Raw genomic sequence first — 18045 nt, forward strand, 5'->3', positions numbered from 1 at the left:
GGTGGGGGCCCCCGCTGATTTCGCAGATGAGACTAGGGAGGGGTTCTGACCCCACCTTCTGGCCAGGCAGACAAGCTCTCAGGGTGGGCAGCAGAAGGAGCTGGGGCAGGGCCAGGAACCCACTTCTCCAGATGTTCTGGCCCAGGGGGGAGCCTTGCGCAACCTCCAGCCCCACCCCTCACTTCCTGGCTTGTGGGACAAGGCCCCTGCTGCACGCTGGAAATGGCCGGGAGCTTTCCCTACTGTGGCCTGCGGGGCTGGCTGCCAGGGTGGCGGGGACAGCAAGAGGTGACACAGGGGCCTCCTCCGTCCCCAGGGTGCCCTATGACGCTGTGGGGGTCTGGAGCTGCCTCCAGCTGTGGCAGATGTGCCCGTCTGCAGCTTTCGGAAGCAGGTCTGCTGGCCCCAGAGGCGGGGTGCCCAGCACTCGGTCCCTCTGTACCACGGGGTGAGCTGCCAGCTGTCCAGTTCATCCTGGCTGGCCTTTCTGAGCCTGGCTGTGTGGCGGGTGGAGGAGGCTCCCTGGGCAGACAGGGCTGCCGAGGGGCAGGCCAGGGGAGCGGCGCGCCTGGCTCCTCCCTTCCTGCCGCCTCGCTGCCCTGCAGCCGGGCCCTTTTGGGACCCTGGGCCCTGGGAAGAAGGCAGCTGCCTCCGAAATAGCCTGTGACTTCAGGCCTTCGGCCAGCCTGGCCCACTTCCGCCTCCTCCCCAGGCTGCCAAGGGCTGGTCCCAGGCCCATCGCTGCCTCTGCTGCCCGGGCAGGGGTGGCTTTTCCTGACCTGTCCAGGAGCCAGCCTTCTGGGGTCTTTCAGGGTCCAAGCACAGGAGTCCGGTGTGGCTGGGCTGCTCACCCGGTCCCCACGTTGGGGCAGGGAAGTACTGAGCGTGCTCTTGGGAACACCACCTGTGAGGCGGGGAACGGGGTTTGCGGCAGCCACCGAGGCTGCTGCAGATCCCACCGGGGCTGGAGGCTGGGAGGGCTCTGGGAGGGACCCTGAATGGCCCAGGAGGGAGGCCTTGCGCTGGTCACTGGTGCAGCCTTCCCCGGGGCGGGTGCCTGCCTCTGGACAGGGCTGGGGTGCGAGCCTCACTGGCCAGTGCTGGCAGTTCCTGGCAGCTGGGCCTCAGTGCTCATGGAGGAAGAGACCTGGTGACACCAGACAGCCAGCTGTGGCACGCTTTGGAGGCGAGCCCAGACCCTGGCTTTCCAGAGAGGACACCGCCGCTGACCCTGGCTGCCCAGTCTGGGGATCCAGCCCTGGCAGGGTCAAGAATGCTAGGTATGAGGTTGTCCTGTGTCTGGCTGTGAGCCCGGGCTCGGAGGGGTGGCCCCACGGGGCCTGTACCTGCACAGCCTCCCTCCTGCCTCGGGGCCTGGACCCTCAGCCCCTCCTCCTGTGTGAAATCCGCATTGCTGTCAGCTGTGTGCGCAGACCCACTGCGCGGGCTCCACTCTGTCTTGGGCCCAGCTGACCGATGGATGCAGGAAACATACTGCTGCCTTCCGCCCAAACTGTCAGTTTTGCTTTCAGTGTCAATCAAATTTCCCTTGGCCACAGGATGCCGCTACCTTTTGGGGTCAGCAACTCAGTTCTGGGAGTGCTAGTGTGACCTGTGTCCAGGGGACAGGGCACGGAGGGCACGGGAGGCCTGGAGGGAGCCAGGGGGAGCAGGGAGACCCTCCGCCACCCTCAACTCTGGGCAGCCGCCTGCACCCTGCTGCTGCCACCCCCCACCCCCCAGGGCTGTGCCCAGAGTCTGAGAGGAAGGTGGGGAAACTCGCTCTAACTGCCCCAGCTGGATGCAGCGGGGCCACTTGGTGTCCTGGTCATGCAGGGCCAGAGCACTGGTGCCCAGAGTGGACGCCAGGAACCCTGTGGCTTCACAGTGCCTGCTGGGGGCCCAGAGCGGGTCAAAGCCTCCCACCCTGTCCGGGGAATGGAGGTGACGGAGTGGGCACAGGTGCGTACCCTGCTCTCGTCCATAGGCAGGTGCGTGTGTGAGTGTGGTCTCTGCGGTGCAGGAAGTCGACCTATGGGACTGGGTGACACGCCCCCCACTGCTCCTTCTCAAGGGGAACTCTGAGTGGAGTAGAGGGTCAAGACTGACGCCCACCAGGCCCATGCTCTCCGGCCAAGGCGCCCCCGGCCCCCCAGCCACAGGTGTCTTCTTAGCTGCGCTGGGCTGCGGAGCCCAGCGGCCTTCCCGGAGGAGGTGACAAGGGCCGGGCCGGCGGGCGGCGCGCATTCCTGAGCCCTGAGTCAGAGCGGCCGCCCCCTCCGGCGAGGCCCGCCCCCGGCGCGCACGCCCCTCGCTCCATGGCATTCCCGGGCGGGCGGGGACTCGGCGCGGGCGCCCTCCCGGCGAGTAGCGGCAGCCCCTCCCCGGCTCCCGCGGGACCCTCGGAGCGCCCGCGGTAGTGGCGGTGAGTGAGCGCGGCGCGGGGCGCGGGCGGACCCCGGGGACGCGGGGCCGGTCCCAGACCTCCGCATCCGGAGCGCTTGGAACGGCCGGGCTTAGATCCGGGTCCGGGTCCGGGGTCGGGGCGCGGGGCCCGAGGTCCTGGGGTCCCGGCGTCCCGGCGCGAGGTGGGCGCGTGTCCCGCGGGCGGCCGCACTTTCCTCGCCGGAGTTTCCCCAGCCGCCCGCGGAGGCGGCCCAGCCCCGGATTCCCCGCCCGGCGCGCCGCAAAAATAGCCGTGGCCGGATTAGCGCGTTCCCGGGCCTGCCCCGCGCCCCGCCGCCGAGGGTCGCGGAGCCGGAGGGAGCGGGGCTCGCCCGGACCCCTGGGAGCGGCGCCCCCGCCGCGCTTTCCGGTGGGTGGGGCTCGGGACTCTGGCTGTCGGCGGGATGGGCGGGAGCGTCCCCGTCCGGGTCCGCGGTCCCGCCTGGGGTGGGAGTGGGAGCAGCAACAGCTGTGCCGCCGCGGGTGGGCGCGTCTCGGTCGCCCCCGTTCGTGACTCAGAAGCTCCAGAGCCCCGGGGGCTGCAGCGGATGCAGCCCCCACCCCACCCCGGGCCGGGGTCCGTGCGGCAGCTGGGGTTGAGTCTGAGACCAACCCCGAGGACCCGCCGTGCCCCTGCCGGCTGTCCGTGCTGCGCGGGGCCGAGGGGGGCTGGGTGGGAGTGGGCGGGGGTCCCCCGCTGGGTGGGAAGTGGGCAGGGTCCCGGACGTCCTGGCCGCAGCTCCTGGGGCGTGCAGCTCAGGCCTGCTCTGCCTGGCGGGCGGGGCCTGGGTCTGGAGGCCTCCGCGCGGTGTGGGAAAGCCCCCTGCCCCCACCGCGGACTTCCTGCGGAGTCCGGGAGAAGATTCAAGGATGAAACTGGCTTTTCAGGTTTAGCCCAGCGCCAGGCCCAGCAGTCCCAGGCTGGCTTCTCCCCACCCCTGGGAGCCACCCCCCGCCAGGTCGGGAGGATGCTGGGGAGCTGAAGGGGTCCCTGAGGCTGAGCCCCCTGCCCCAGGGTCTCTCTGGACTAGCAGGGGGTAGAACGGGGCGTGGGGATCTGGTGGGGGTCTCAGACCCCTGCCCCCACGGGCCAGCCTCCTGCTGCACAGCCCCCTGGGCAGCCCTGCTTCCTTGGCCAGCACCAGCTAGCCAATCAGACAAACCCAGCTTGGAGCACCTGCCCCCCTCCACCCTTGGTCTGGGGGAATCCCCCAGCCCCCCCCCCCCCCCCCAGGACTGGGTTCCTCTGTGGTGGGCTCAGCCTCTGGCTTTCTCTGGGTTGGGCGTATTTGAGGGGGACTCCTCACAACTCCCTCATCCCCTGGCGGGTGTGGCCCTGGCCCAGAGGGGTCTGACAGCCTGCCACAGCCCCCTGGAGGGTCTCGCCCTGCTCTGGGGATCTGCAGTCCGGCCAGCGGTCAGGCAGACCCAGCCCAAGGCTGGAACTCCCTGAGGTGCTGTGAGCTTGGGCAGTGACTGGCCCGAGCCTCAGGGCGGCTGTGTGACCCGTGAGGCCGCAGAGGCTGCACCCCCCGGACCGCAGTCAGGATCAGGTTGGGGGCAGGCTCCTGTGGCTCCCTCCCCTGCCCCGTCCGCCTCTGCAGATGAATCCAGGGCTGTCCGGGCACCGGGGGGGCACGTGTGTACGCTGGTCCCCAGCTGGACCCCGGACTGGGACCACAGCACGCCCACAGTCTGCCGTCCTAAGTCCGCACGGCCACCCTCTTGCTCTGCATGGCCTGTTTGAACCTTGGGGCTTCCTGGCCGCTGTCTGTCCTTTCTGACTGTCTAGCCCGTTTGCCCCAGCCAGGTCCCGGTGTTTGACTCCTGAGGCCGCGTAACTGTCGCCCGCGTTCCCATGCCCCTCCTCACCCACAGAGCCCCGGCAAACCTGCCTGGGGCACGGCAGGGGAGGGGTGCAGCTGGGAGGCCGGGACATGCTGTGTCCTCCTGGGGAGGGGACGGCACTGTGACAGCCGCTGGCCGGCGCGCTCCGTGTCCTGGGAGCACTGTGCAGTCAGGTGGCGGGCCAGGGCCACGGGTGATCCCTTCTCCCCCGGGGTATCAGGAACTGGACCTCTGACTCAGGCTGAAACCAGAGGCCGCGGGTCAGCGATGCCAGGGGATGCTTGAGGAGCCGGTTCCTCCTGGAGCCGGGCTCAGGTATGGACAGGTCTGGACAGGTGTCCTGTGCCTGGCCGTTCCTCCAGCTGACCTCTGCGGTGGCGCTGGGCCCAGGCTTGGACAGACTGGCTTTGACAGTGTGGTAAAGGCTGTTCCCGCCAGCGGTCAGGGAGTGTGCGGGGTGGGCAGCAGTGGCTCTGCACCGCGCGGCCAGCCTGGCCCTGTGTCCTCGCTGCCTCTTGACCGTACCTGCCCGGGGGTCCAGTGCTCAGGTTCCCTGTGGTCACCCTCTGCTTGCACCTGCTGCAGGGCCCTCTGCACTCTGGGGTGTGGGCCACCTTTTCTGCTCCCCCAGTGTGGAGGGGACATTCCAGCCCCCGCCCGCTGCCCACTGTGTGCCCGGCACTGCCACTCTGCTTTTCAGATGGGAAGAGCAGGGCCTACTCGGGTCTGCAGGTGGTGGAGACAGGGGACCAGGCTCAGCAGCCCCCAGCAGGAGGCGTGGTCAGCAGGACCCACCCAGCCCAGAGGGGCATTTGACACCCTCACCCCTCAGCTTCCCTGCAGCCTTGCCCCGCCCAGGCTGCCCTGCCTCCCTCGGCCCCCCTGCTGGGTGTCTGTGTGTCCCAGCTCCCAGCTGCCTCTGATGGTTCTGGGCCTGGGGACCGCCACAGACGCTGCTGCAGCGTGACCCTGGCCGTCAGGCCCTGCGTGCACTGAGGGGTCAGCGAGGGGAGGAGCCGCTGGGACTTGCCCTGAGGGGCTGTCGGGGAACAAGAGCCCCCTGTGTGCTGGGGAGGCCTGCACACTGAGCCACTGTCTCTTCTGGGCACACCCTCTGTGCGGCCTGGGCTGCCTCCCCCGTGCCTGCTGGGGGGCACCCCCACAGGCCTTGAGAGTCCCACTCACTAGAGGCCCAGAGGAGGAGCGCAGGCCCCACTGGTCATCAAGCACCCGACTGCGTCCACTGGGAGGAGGGCGGGCCCTGCGAGGCGTGGATGTGCAGGCAGGGGCTGGTGCCTGGCGTCTCGCAGCCCCCTAACCTCTTACATGTGCTGTCCCGACTCCCACCCTCTGCAGCCGCAGCCCCTCCTCCCAGACCCAGCTGACGTCTAGACTCCCCCATCCGCCTGGGCCCCGGGAACTGCCCCCCACCAAGCCTGCACTCTGCAGGGACCACTGTCTCCTGCCAGTGGCTCCCAGGGCACTGTGGACCCTGCAGGGCCAGGACAGAGGCCCTCACGAGAATGAGTTCCTGTGCCCCTCCTGGCCTGGCCAAGGAGGGGGACAGGTGCCCCTCCCTTGGGGGAGCATCTTGGGTGTGTGTGAGCTGATCACTTGGCAACGGGTGCTTGCTCCCCGGAGTGAGGAAGCAGCTCTGTGTCCCTAGAGGCTCTGGGCACAGCGTGGGTGGTCCTGGAGAGGACAGCCCCCAGCAGTCTGCCTGCGGGTTCCCAGGGGTGCCCCAGTCTCCACTGTTCCCCTGCTCTTCTCTGGACCCCGTAATAGCATCGCCAAGAGCATCGGCTCATTTCCAGGCCATAGCACGGCTGTGAGCTGTGGCAGGGCCAGACAGCCCTCAGCGTGTGTTGAAGGCAGCGTCGCTCGCCCTGTGGGGGAGGCCCTGTCTGACCCTCGGCACGGCAAGGCCTGGGAGGTGGGACCACTTGGGTCCCCCAGGAGGGCTTGCTCACGACTCGAGGCGGCATTCAGCTCAGAAGCCCCTCCTGGGCAGCACCTGTGTCCCCGACATGCCTGACATGTCAGACTCAGGTGGCCCACTGGCCCTTTCCGCACCGGTACGGTGGATTTCCTTCCTTCCTTCCTTCCTTCCTTCCTTCCTTCCTTCCTTCCTTCCTTCCTTCCTGCCTTCCTGCCTTCCTTCCTTCCTTTCTCTTTCTTTCTTTCTTTCTTTCTTTCTTTCTTTCTTTCTTTCTTTCTTTCTTTCTCTCTCTCTCTTTCTCTCTCTTCCTCCCTCCCTCCCTCTCTCTCTCTCTCTCTCTTTCTTTCTTTCTTTCTTTTTTTCAGATTTATTTGAGGCTGGCGTTGTGGCATAGCAGGTAAAGCTGCTGCCTGTGCTACCGGCATCCCATGCGAGTGCCAGTTCATGTCCTAACTGCTCCAGCTCACTTCTGATCGGCCTGGGAAAAGCAGCAGAAGATGCCCAAATGTCTGGGCTCCTGCCACTCTCGTGAGAGAGCCAGAGGAAGCCCCTGGCCCCTGGCTTCGGTCTGGCCCAGCCCTGGCTGTTACAGCTCTCTGGGGAGTAAATCAGTGAATGGAAAAATCTGTCTATTTCTCCCTCTCTCTCTGTAACTCTTTGAAACTAGTAAATAAATCTTAAAACAAACAAACAAACAAAAAAACAAAAACAAACAAACAAACAAAAAAGACTTAATTATTTGAAAGGCAAAGCATCAGAGAGGGGTTGGGGGGAAGATCTTTGATCTGCTGGTTCATTCCCAAATGACTACAACGGCCAGGGCTGGGCCAGGCTGAAGCCAGGAGCTCCCTCCAAGTCTCCCACGTGGGTGGTGGCAGGGGCCCATGTACTGGAACATCGTCCGCTGCTTTCCCAGGTGCGTCGTGGGAGCCGGGTCAGAAGCAGAGCAGCTGGGACGCAGCCTGTGCTGGGATGTGGGGTGCCCTCGGCGCTCGCAGCCTGATCTTACCGCGGTGCGTGCTGTCTCTGAGCGAAAGCTGAGCCGTGGCCTTCCTCGCCGTGGATGGGATGTGTGGGCTGGGCCTGGCCTGGCCTTCTGCACCACCGTGCTGAGTGCCTGTCTCTTGGCTCAGCTCCTGAGGGGGCTTGGCTCCCCCTGGCTCTCAGCAGGTCTCAGAGGTCTGCCCCGTGGTGCTGTGAGGCCCAGCACGGGCAGGGGCCTGAAGGAGCTCCTGGTGACGAGCTGAACGCCACCTTGTCCTTGACCCTGCGGTCAGGCTTCGTGAAGGCCGGGAGAGCTCAGCCTTTAGGCTGTGCCCTAAGCCTGGCTGAAGAGCTCCCTGGGGCTTTGCACCCCTGGCTGCCACCTTGCCACCTCAGAGAAGAGGCTGGAACAGGAGGGGGCTGGAAGAAGGCACGCTGGGACTGCTCGCCGCTGGGTCCGTTCCTGGTCAGACGAAGGTCGAGGGTTGGGAGGAGTCGTGAGAGCCGTCCCTGAACCACTGGAACCTTGGATCGGTCCCTGAGGTCCTGGCCTAGAAGGAGCCGTGGGCAGTGACCTGGGCCTCTACCTGGGTGACTGGGAGCAAGGCCTTGGTTTCCTTCTTTGTGCAAAGTGGGTCAGGCATCTTCTGTCTCCTCCAGGCAGCTGAGAGGGGAGATCCGTGTGGAGGCCATTTCGGGGGAGTCGGCTCCTGGGGTCTGTCGTTCTTGGAGGAGGCCCAGGAGGCTCTGGCCACACCCCATGGCATCTGTGTCCCCCTTGAGCTCAGAAAAGCTCCCGGTCGTGGCCGTCTCAGCCGAGGGGTGCGGAGCTGCGAGAGGGGAAGGTGTCGTTGCTCGAGGGAGCGGAGTCTGACTTTGCTTCACAGTGTGTGACAAGGCAGTGCTGGCCCCAATGCATCCCTGAGCTCTGCTCTGGGCCCCTGCCCTGTGCCTGGTGATAGGTTTGAGGTGGGGGATCCCACATGCTCTGGGCAGTGCCAGGCCCGGAGCCCCCACCTGTCCCAGGACAGGGGTCTGGGTTCATGGCGCCATCTGGTGTTCACCGGGTAGTTTTTGGAAGTCGGGGTGGAGAGGTGGAGATTTGCCCCGGGCACAGATGGGGTGCCCCAGGCTGCTGGCCGACCCTCAGGCAGCTGTGCCCTCCAGCCTCCGCCCGGATGTGACCCTGCAGGGCATCTTGCGTAGGCCCGCCCCACCCCTCACCACACAACTGTATTTTTCATGGAGGGTTTGAAAGAATGTATCGACTTGTTTTCACTTATTTGAAATGCAGAGACCTCTCATCTGCCAGGGTCCTTCCGGAGTGCCCACAGCAGCGGGAGCCAGAGCCCAGGACTCCCTCTGGGTCTCCTGCCGTAGGCATGAGGGACCCAGCTCCGAGAGCCGTCACCTGCGCGGAGGCTGCAGTCAGGGACTGGAGCCCAGCACCAGACGCCCACCAGTCCCTGGCGTTTTACTGCGAGGCGTTGTCGCCTGAGGCTCTGGGAGGGCCGGCTTTCGGCCCTTTCCCCCCAGCTCCAAGTGTCTCGCTCAGGCCGTTGTCCCATTGCACTGGGACCACGCGCAGGCCCGGGAGCTCTGTGGGGATGCACGAGGAGGGCTCTGCCCCCGGGGGCCGTGGGCACCGCTACCTCTCTCTCCTGGGTCCCGCTCCAGTGAGAGTCCCGGGGTCTGTCGGGACTGTCACGCTGAGTGACACACACCACACCCCCAGGCCTGCCTGCGCCCGCCTGGAGCCATGAGCGAGTGCCGCCGGGACAGCACGAGCAGCCTGCAGCGCAAGAAGCCACCCTGGCTGAAGCTGGACATTCCCGCCGTGGCGCCCCCGGCGGCGGAGGAGCCCAGTGTTCTGCAGGTAGGCCCTGGCCAGCGCGGGCTGAGTGCGGCCCCTGCATGGCCCCCTCACCGGGACCCTGTTGCCCAGCCCCTGCGGCGCCAGGCTTTCCTGCGGAGCGTGAGCATGCCTGCGGAGACGGCACACGTGCCCTGCGCTCACCCTGAGCCCCGGCGGCCCGTGCTGCAGCGCCAGGCCTCCATCACTCAGACCATCCGCAGGTACTGCCCCGGCCACTCGCGGGGTGGGGTGGGGGCTAGGGGCGGGTCCCCTCCTGTCCCAGCCTCCTCCTCGCCGTGGTCTGCACATTCCCTGTTCTGTTCTGGGGCCTGACTGCATTCACCCCTGCCCCCCCAGGGCTCAATCTGTCCTTCTCTGTCTCCCCCTGCTTGAACGCGCTGGCCCTCGGCAGCCGACAGGTGCGCTTTGGGCGTGTCCACACTCTGCCCCTCTTGGGTTCCCAGGCTGCCCGCAGGGCCCTCCCACAACGCCAGTCTCTCTCCTGGTCCCTGCTCAGGTACCTCAGGCAGGTCATGGGTGTGCTGCTGTTTTCTGGCGTGTGCATGGCGTGTGGCTCTCGGGAGCTGCCCGAGTGGCTTGTGTTCCCTGGGGCTCCTAGCGGCAGGTGCTGGTGGTGTTTCTGTTTGCATGGCCAAGGGCTATGGGCAGCCTGTCCTGGCCTGTAGCACCTGCTGTCAGGCCTCTGCCGTCCTGGTCACTGCCGCTGCCTGGGGCCAGGCTCCCTTGGACTGAGCTGTCCATTCCTTCTCTGGACCCAGTGCCTCCCCCACCCTGTACCCCAGCTCCCCTCAGGGTGGCACAGGTATGCAGCCCTCAGCTAGGTAGGATCAGACGTCGTGTAGTGGGAACTTGGGGTTGGTTAAGTAGTTAGAGGTGGCCTGGGCTGGCCTCCTTGTCCTCTGCTGCCGTCCTGCCTGGCCCCTGTGGGACTGGCGGCCCCTCACTGGGCCCCTCCTGTGCCAGGGGCACAGCCGACTGGTTCGGCGTGAGCAAGGACAGCGACAGCACCCAGAAGTGGCAGCGCAAGAGCATCCGCCACTGCAGCCAGCGCTACGGGAAGCTGAAGCCCCAGGTCATCCGGGAGCTGGACCTGCCCAGCCAGGACAACGTGTCGCTGACCAGCACCGAGACCCCCCCGCCGCTCTATGTGGGGCCGTGCCAGCTGGGCATGCAGAAGGTACACGGCCACCGCTGCCTCCTCGGCCCCGCCTTCTCCCCGGGGCTGGGGTCGGGGCCGCATCAGCCTGAGCGGAGGACGCTTCTCCGGGGCGCATGGTCTGAGAGGGCAGTGGGGCAGTGGGACAGTCTCATGCAGGTGTCCACCGGCCCGGGGGAGGGGCCCACCGTGCCCGCTGCAGGGAGAGGGAACTGGGGTGGGACGGGGCGGGGCGGGGGGCAGCGGGAAGCCGCTGTCTGTGTGAGGAGCCCCCGTGGTGCTGACCCGGCTCTGAGTGCGACCTCTTCCTGTCCAGATCATAGACCCCCTGGCCCGGGGGCGGGCGTTCCGTGTGGCTGACGACGCTGCCGACGGCCTGAGCGCCCCGCACACTCCCATCACGCCGGGGGCCGCCTCCCTCTGCTCCTTCTCCAGCTCCCGCTCAGGTTTCAGCCGGCTCCCCCGGCGGCGCAAGCGGGAGTCGGTGGCCAAGATGAGCTTCAGGGCCGCCGCCGCGCTGGTGAAGGTGGGTGTGCGGCCGAGGGTGCGGTGGGGGCGCAGCTGGCCCCAGCTCCCAGACTTCCCTCCTCCTCCTCCTCCTCCTCCTCCTCCTCCTCAGGGGCGCTCCATTAGAGATGGCACCCTGCGCCGGGCACAGCGCCGCAGCTTCACGCCGGCCAGCTTCCTGGAGGAGGACACGGCAGACTTCCCCGACGAGCTGGACACGTCCTTCTTCGCCCGGGTAAGAAGAGCCCGCTCGTCACTCCCGGCCCCGTGGGCTCGGCGTCGCCCCTGACCTCGTGTGGTTTGCTCAGGAAGGTGTCCTCCACGAGGAGCTGTCCACGTACCCGGACGAGGTGTTCGAGTCCCCGTCGGAGGCCGCACTCAAGGACTGGGAGAAGGCCCCGGAGCAGGCGGAGCTCACCGGCGGGGCCCTGGACCGCAGTGAGCTGGAGCGCAGCCATCTGATGCTGTGAGCGCGGGCAGGCGGGCAGGGAGGGGAGGCAGAGCCATGTCGGCCATGGCCGTGAGGGTGACAGAAGGGCAGCCTCCTGGACTGAGGGTCCTGCGTGGCCACGGGGTGGGGACTGAGGCCCCAGGGAAGCACCAGGTGTCACAGTCGTCCCTAGGAGGTGCAGCGCTGCTGGCTGGGCCCGGTCTCCTCCTCCCTGCCACCGGGGAGGGGCGCGGGGCTCCTCTGTTCTCTAAAGAGGAGGCTGATCCTGACAGTGCCGGGCCCCGGGCCCTCGGTGAGGTGGGGGCAGGACAGAGCTGGGCAGAACGGCAGCAGGGGCGGGGCCTGAGGCAGCAGGTGGACACATGGGCTCTTTCCAGGCCCCTGGAGCGAGGGTGGCGGAAGCAGAAGGATGGTGGTGCTGTGGCCCCGCAGCCCAAGGTGCGGCTTCGGCAGGAGGTAGTGAGCCCGCCCGGGGCGCGGCGGGGCCAGCGCATCGCCGTGCCAGTGCGCAAGCTCTTCGCCCGGGAGAAGCGGCCCTACGGCCTGGGCATGGTGGGCCGGCTCACCAACCGCACCTACCGCAAGCGCATCGACAGCTACGTCAGGCGCCAGATCGAGGACATGGACGACCACAGGTAGGCCCCGCAGGCCGAGGGTGCGGGCTCTGGGCCGGGGCCGGGCCCCTGCTGATGCGCCGCCCCGCAGGCCCTTCTTCACCTACTGGCTCACCTTCGTACACTCGCTGGTCACCATCCTCGCCGTGTGCATCTACGGCATCGCGCCCGTGGGCTTCTCACAGCACGAGACCGTGGACTCGGTGAGCTGCCCCGCCCCGCCCCGCCCCGCCGGGCCTTGCCCCCGCCCCTGCCGGCATCTTACCCCCACCCCCCGCCCGCACCACAGGTGCTTCGGAACCGCGGTGTCTACGAGAACGTGAAGTACGTGCAGCAGGAGAACTTCTGGATCGGGCCCAGCTCGGTGAGGGCACGTGGCGCCGGGGCTGGGGTGGCGGCGGGGGGCCCGGCCTGCAGCCTCACGTGCCCCTCACCCACAGGAGGCCCTCATTCACCTGGGCGCCAAGTTCTCACCGTGCATGCGCCAGGACCCGCAGGTGCACAGTTTTATCCGCGCCGCGCGGGAGCGCGAGAAGCACTCGGCGTGCTGCGTGCGCAACGACCGCTCGGGCTGTGTGCAGACCTCGGAGGAGGAGTGCTCGGTGCGTGGCCTCTGGGTGTTCTCTGAGGGTCCCGCTGCAGGCAGACCCGCCGGAGTTGTCCTTTACTGCCATTCTTGGCACCCGCGGGCCAGGGCCTTGCTGTCACATTAATCCCTGGGACTCTCCCTGCCATGTTATTTCCTGAGAGGCAGAGGCAGAGGCAGAGAGGACCACTCCCCTCGGCTGCTCACTCCCCAGATGCCTGCCAGGGATAGGCAGACACAAGCCGGCAGCTGCAGTTGCCATCCAGGTGGCAGGAACACGCCTACCTGGGCTGTCTGCGCTGTCTCCCGAGGTCCACACTGGCAGGAAGCTGGAGTCAGCAGTGAGATCCAGACACCAATGCAGGCGCCCCTACACGCCTCCAACCACCAGTTCCTGGCCTGCAGACAGTCATTTGAGGTTATTGTTGTGTGCTGGTTCACTCCCAAAGTGGCTACAATGGCTGGAGCTGAGCTGATCTGAAGCCAGGAGCCAGGAGCTTCTTCCAGGTCTCCCATGTGGGCGCAGGGGCCCAAGCAGTTGGGCCATCTTCCACTGCTTTCCCAGGCCATAGCAGAGAGCTGGATCGGAAGTGGAGCAGCCGGGACTTGAACCGATGCCCCTATGGGATGCCGGCACTACAGGATGGGGCTTCTGTGCCACAGAGCCAGCCACGTGTGCATGGATCTTAACCTTCACCTAAGTGGCTGTTTCTTCACTACGCATTTTTTTTTAAAAAAGATTTTATTTATTTGAGAGGTAGAGTTACACAGAGGAGAGATAGAGGTCTTCCATCCACTGGTTCACTCCCAAAATGGCTATAACGGCTGGAGCGGAGCTGATCCAAAGCCAGGAGCTAGGAGCTGCTTCTGGGTCTCCCATGCAGGTGCCATCTGCTGCTTCCCAGGGCACAGCAGAGAGCTGGATTGGAAGAGCAGCAGCCGGGACATGAATGGGCGCCCTTATGGGATGCTGGCGCCACAAGTGGAGGCCTAGCCTACTGTGCCACAGCGCTGGCTCCCAGCAGTTTTTAAAATTTATATGAAAGGCTGAGTAAGAGAGAGTAGGGGGAGGGGGTTTATCTTCCATCTGCTGGTTCACTCCCCAAATAGCTGTACTACCTAGGGTGGGGCCAGGCTGAAGCCAGGAGCTAGGAACTTCATCTGAGTCTCTCACATGCATGGCAAGAACTCAAGTACAGAAGTCAGTACTGGCTGGTCCCCAGGTGCATAAGCAGGGAGCTGGATTGGAAGTGGAGCAGCTGGGACTTGGACCAGCACTTTGATATGGGATGCAGTCATTCCAAGCGGCAGCTTAACCCACGGCACCACAATCCACCCCCCCCCCCCCCCCCAGTAATCTAACAACAAAAAAGACTCATTCAGGCTTTTATCACATCATCTTATACAGATCATCTTATACAGGGCACCTAACAAATTAATGGAAAAATGAAATTTGGGGGGCCGACACTGTGGCACAGTGGATTAAGCTCCCATCTGCAGTGCCAGCATCCCATGTGGGCACCAGTTCAAGTCCCGGCTGCTCTACTTCTGATCCAGCTCTCTGCTATGGCCTGGGAAAGCAGTGGAAGATGGCTCGAGTGCTGGGGTCTGCTCCCACGTGGGAGACCTGAAAGAAGCTCCTGGCTTCAACCTGCCTCAGCCCCGGCCATTGTGGCCATTTGGGGAGTGAACCAGTGGATGGAAGATATGTCTGTTTATGTAATTCTGACTTTTAAATACGTTAATAAATAAATAAATCTTTTTTTTTAAAGCCATTTAAAAAGACAATCCTAATTATTTTATTTACTTTATTTGAAAGTCTGAGTTACATGGGGTGAAGGGAGAGAGAGAATGATTCACTCTCCAGACGGCCACAACAGCTGGGCCTGGGCCAGGGGCCTAAGCATTTTGGCCATCTTTGCTGCTTTTCTCAGGCCACTGGCAGGGAGATGGAGTGGAAGTGGAGCAGCCAGGCCTCGAACGACAATGTCCCTATGGGATGCTGGCATCACAGTTGGTGGCTTTACCTGCTATGCTATGATGCTGGCTCCAGATGAGTTTCTTTAAAAAAATCTTTGTGGTGCAAAAAATGTAGAGTCCACACATATTTCCTTTATTTCCTGTTTACTTGAAAGGCAGAGAGAGGTATCTTCCATCCTCTGGTTCATTCCCCAAGTGGCTGCAGCAACGGCTGGTGCTGGGCCAGGCTGAAACCAGGAGCCAGGAACTTCATCCTGGTCTCCCATGTGGGTGGCGAGGGCGCAAGCACTAGGGCCCTCCTCTGCCTTCCCAGGTGCATTAGCAGGGAGCTGGGTCAGAAGTCGAGCAGCAGGCAGGACTTGAGCTGGCGGTTAGCTCGCTGTACCGCGATCTGGCCCCCATGCAGCTTTTTTGTAACTCCACGAACTTTTTGAGAACTCCTCAAAGTGTCCATAGTTAATACCAGTTGTTTTTAACTGTAAACTAACAGGAATTAAGCTGCTCAGCTTTGCTAAGAGGAAGTCTCCCCACATGCCAAGTGCGTTTCCGAGGCTGAGCTGCAGTCAGGATCTCTTGGCTTTGCCCTGATCCCCCACAATGCAAGCGGTGGGCTCTGACCAGGGGTGACCCTGTGTGTCCCCACAGTCCACACTTGCAGTTTGGGTGAAGTGGCCCATTCATCCTAGTGCCCCGGACCTTGCTGGCCAGAAGAGGCAGTTTGGCTCTGTCTGCCACCAGGACCCCAGGTCAGTGTGGCTGTTCTACGTCTGTCCATCTTCCTGGGGGGTGCGGCAAGGGCACAGGCTCCCCCTCTTGTGGTTGAGTTGGGTGGGAGGGCACAATGGCAGGGGCTTGGCACAGTGCTCACGTGTTGGGCTCACGCAGGGTGTGTGACGAGCCCTCCTCTGAGGACCCCCATGAGTGGCCAGAAGACATCACCAAGTGGCCGGTGAGCTGGGGGGGTTGTTGGGGAGCCACCCTCCTCCCCTGAGGCCACACCTCACCAGCAGTGGTGCCAGAGAGACCCCCACTGTGGGGTTAGTGTCTCCAGACGCCCCTGGCGACCTGTGAGGTCAGGCAGACAGGCGGTGTGTGCTGGGTTGGAGTCAGGACACTGTCTCCAGTGGACTTGCTTATGCGGGTCCTGTGTCCACACACACAGAGAGGCCAAGGGCTGGGGGAGCCCCTGGCCCAGCTTACCCCTGTCTCTGACCCAGATCTGCACGAAAAGCAGTGCTGGCAACCACACCAACCATCCGCACATGGACTGTGTCCTAACAGGCCGGCCCTGCTGCATCGGCACCAAGGGCAGGTGAGTGTGCGTGCTCACTGCACCTGCTGTGCCAGCCTCACACGTGCCCTGCGATTGTGCCCTTCCCCCTTGCCAAATCTTGAAAAAATCCCGACTCCCCAGGGTGTGGGGTGGGACTCACTCAGGGCTGAGGGCGGCGCCTTGGCCCCTGAGCCCGCAGTCTCGTTCTGCAAGGTGGCGCCCTCCAAGCTCGGCTTGCCTTCCAGGTGTGAGATCACCTCCCGGGAGTACTGTGACTTCATGAGAGGCTACTTCCACGAGGAGGCCACTCTGTGCTCCCAGGTAGGCCTCCGCCGGGCAGCCCTGCCCCCGCCCAGCACCGCAGGCACTGACGGCCGCTCTCCGCAGGTGCACTGCATGGATGACGTGTGCGGGCTCCTGCCCTTCCTCAACCCCGAGGTGCCCGACCAGTTCTACCGCTTGTGGCTGTCCCTCTTCCTGCACGCAGGGCAAGTGACACTGGGCTGAGCAGATGGTCTGAGACCCCAGGAGTGGGAGTGGGAGCTGGCTGGGGTGGGGGCAGCCACTCCCCGGCTGATGCCCCGTCCGCCCCACAGGATCCTGCACTGCCTGGTGTCCGTCTGCTTCCAGATGACGGTGCTGCGGGACCTGGAGAAGCTGGCGGGTTGGCACCGCATCGCCATCATCTACCTGCTGAGCGGTGTCACTGGCAACCTGGCCAGTGCCATCTTCCTGCCATACCGGGCAGAGGTAACCCCTCACAGCCCTGGCCTCGGGTGGGGTTGCTGCCGTGGGTTGTGGCCAGCCCGAGTCCCCTTCAGGGTCGGCCACACACTTTGGGTCTCCACCTGGCGGGTCAGCCCTGATCGGCTCTGGGCCGTGGCAGGCAGGGTCGGGGATGGAGCCCTGCGAGCTCACGGGGACCGCCTCTGCCCCCAGGTGGGCCCGGCCGGCTCTCAGTTTGGCATCCTGGCCTGCCTCTTCGTGGAGCTCTTCCAGAGCTGGCAGATCCTGGCGCGGCCCTGGCGAGCCTTCTTCAAGCTGCTGGCCGTGGTGCTCTTCCTGTTCACCTTCGGGCTGCTGCCCTGGATCGACAACTTCGCACACGTCTCTGGCTTCGTCAGCGGCCTCTTCCTCTCCTTTGCCTTCCTGCCCTACATCAGCTTCGGCAAGTTTGACCTGTACCGCAAGCGCTGCCAGATCATCGTCTTCCAGCTGGTCTTCCTGGGCCTCCTGGCTGGCCTGGTGGTCCTGTTCTACTTCTACCCCGTGCGCTGTGAGTGGTGCGAGTTCCTCACCTGCATCCCCTTCACCGACAAGTTCTGTGAGAAGTACGAGCTGGACGCTCAGCTCCACTGAGCTGGCTGTGGGAGCTGGCGGCCCCGTGCGCCAGCGGGCTGCAGCTGGGCAGGCATGACCCCTGAGCCCGAGGCCTAGGAGACGGCCTGCTGGGTGCAGGGCCCTGCGTTTCCTGAACACAGACCGCCTGTGCCTCGTTCGCGCCAGCTGAACTGAACACAGACCGCCTGTGCCTTGTTCACGCCAGCTGAACTGAACACAGACCGCCTGTGCCTTGTTCACGCCTGTTGAACTGAACACGGACCGCCTGTGCCTTGTTCACGCCTGTTGAACTGAACACGGACCGCCTGTGCCTTGTTCGTGCCTGTTGAAGCCTCCGCACTGCCGGTGCTCACTGTCCGCGTCCCTGTGATAACCGTCTAACCAGTCCTTCGACGACCACCTCACGTGGCCAATAAACGTACCGGGAGCGTTTTAGCTGCCACTGACTCGACTGAGGTGTCTCCTCCTTCCTGGCGTCTGGCTCGGGGCCATGGAGGGAGCCCCTGCCAGCCCCTGGCCCGAGTCCCCGGAACGGGAACCGAGTGTGAGACACAGCCACGGCGCCTCAGGCGGGTGCGTGCCACTGGGAGCGGACACCGGGGCGGGTGGTGGCATCGCCCCAGCTGCTTGGCACTTTTCTAAGTGAGCGCTGGGGGCTGAGGCTGGGGGCCCACCCACAGCAAGGCTGCATCTCACTCCCTCTGTGTGCTGTGCACATGGGGGTCACCGCTGAGCGGTGGGGAGCTGTGGCCCAGGGCTCAAGTGTGGCCTCTCTAGACTTTAGGGCTCACCTGCACCAGCTTTCTGCCCTCACTGCCCCGAGGGCGAGCCCACTCCTGCCCAAGCACAGTGCGGTGGCCCTTTCATGTCCCAGACCCAGAGCACACAGTTCATTCTGCACAGGGGCCAGGCCAGACCCCACAGCACACAGTTCATTCTGCACAGGGGCCAGGCCAGACCCACAGCACACAGTTCATTCTCTACAGAGGGTGGGGCCAGACCCACAGCACACAGGTTCATTCTATACAGGGGCCAGGCCAGACCA

The 18045-nt window shown here is 64.7% G+C and overlaps 1 protein-coding gene across 3 annotated transcripts; it reads left to right on the forward strand.

Annotated features, from left to right (window-relative positions):
- Positions 1-2286: 2286 nt before the first annotated feature.
- RHBDF1 (rhomboid 5 homolog 1) lies at positions 2287-17451 on the forward strand. 3 transcript variants are annotated; one of them, XM_070063751.1, is made up of 18 exons: positions 2287-2425; positions 8952-9092; positions 9162-9292; positions 10056-10269; positions 10565-10774; positions 10868-10990; positions 11064-11221; positions 11584-11841; positions 11912-12023; positions 12110-12184; positions 12261-12422; positions 15032-15132; positions 15272-15335; positions 15604-15698; positions 15905-15980; positions 16047-16147; positions 16256-16409; positions 16599-17451. In XM_070063751.1, exons 2-18 carry the CDS (start codon positions 8976-8978, stop codon positions 17016-17018), a joined length of 2571 nt encoding a protein of 856 aa, XP_069919852.1. In that variant the 5' UTR covers positions 2287-2425; positions 8952-8975; the 3' UTR covers positions 17019-17451.
- Positions 17452-18045: the final 594 nt, after the last annotated feature.

This window comes from Oryctolagus cuniculus, chromosome 19 (genome assembly GCF_964237555.1).
Source record: "Oryctolagus cuniculus chromosome 19, mOryCun1.1, whole genome shotgun sequence".
In the NCBI taxonomy this organism is placed as follows: Eukaryota; Metazoa; Chordata; class Mammalia; order Lagomorpha; family Leporidae; genus Oryctolagus; species Oryctolagus cuniculus.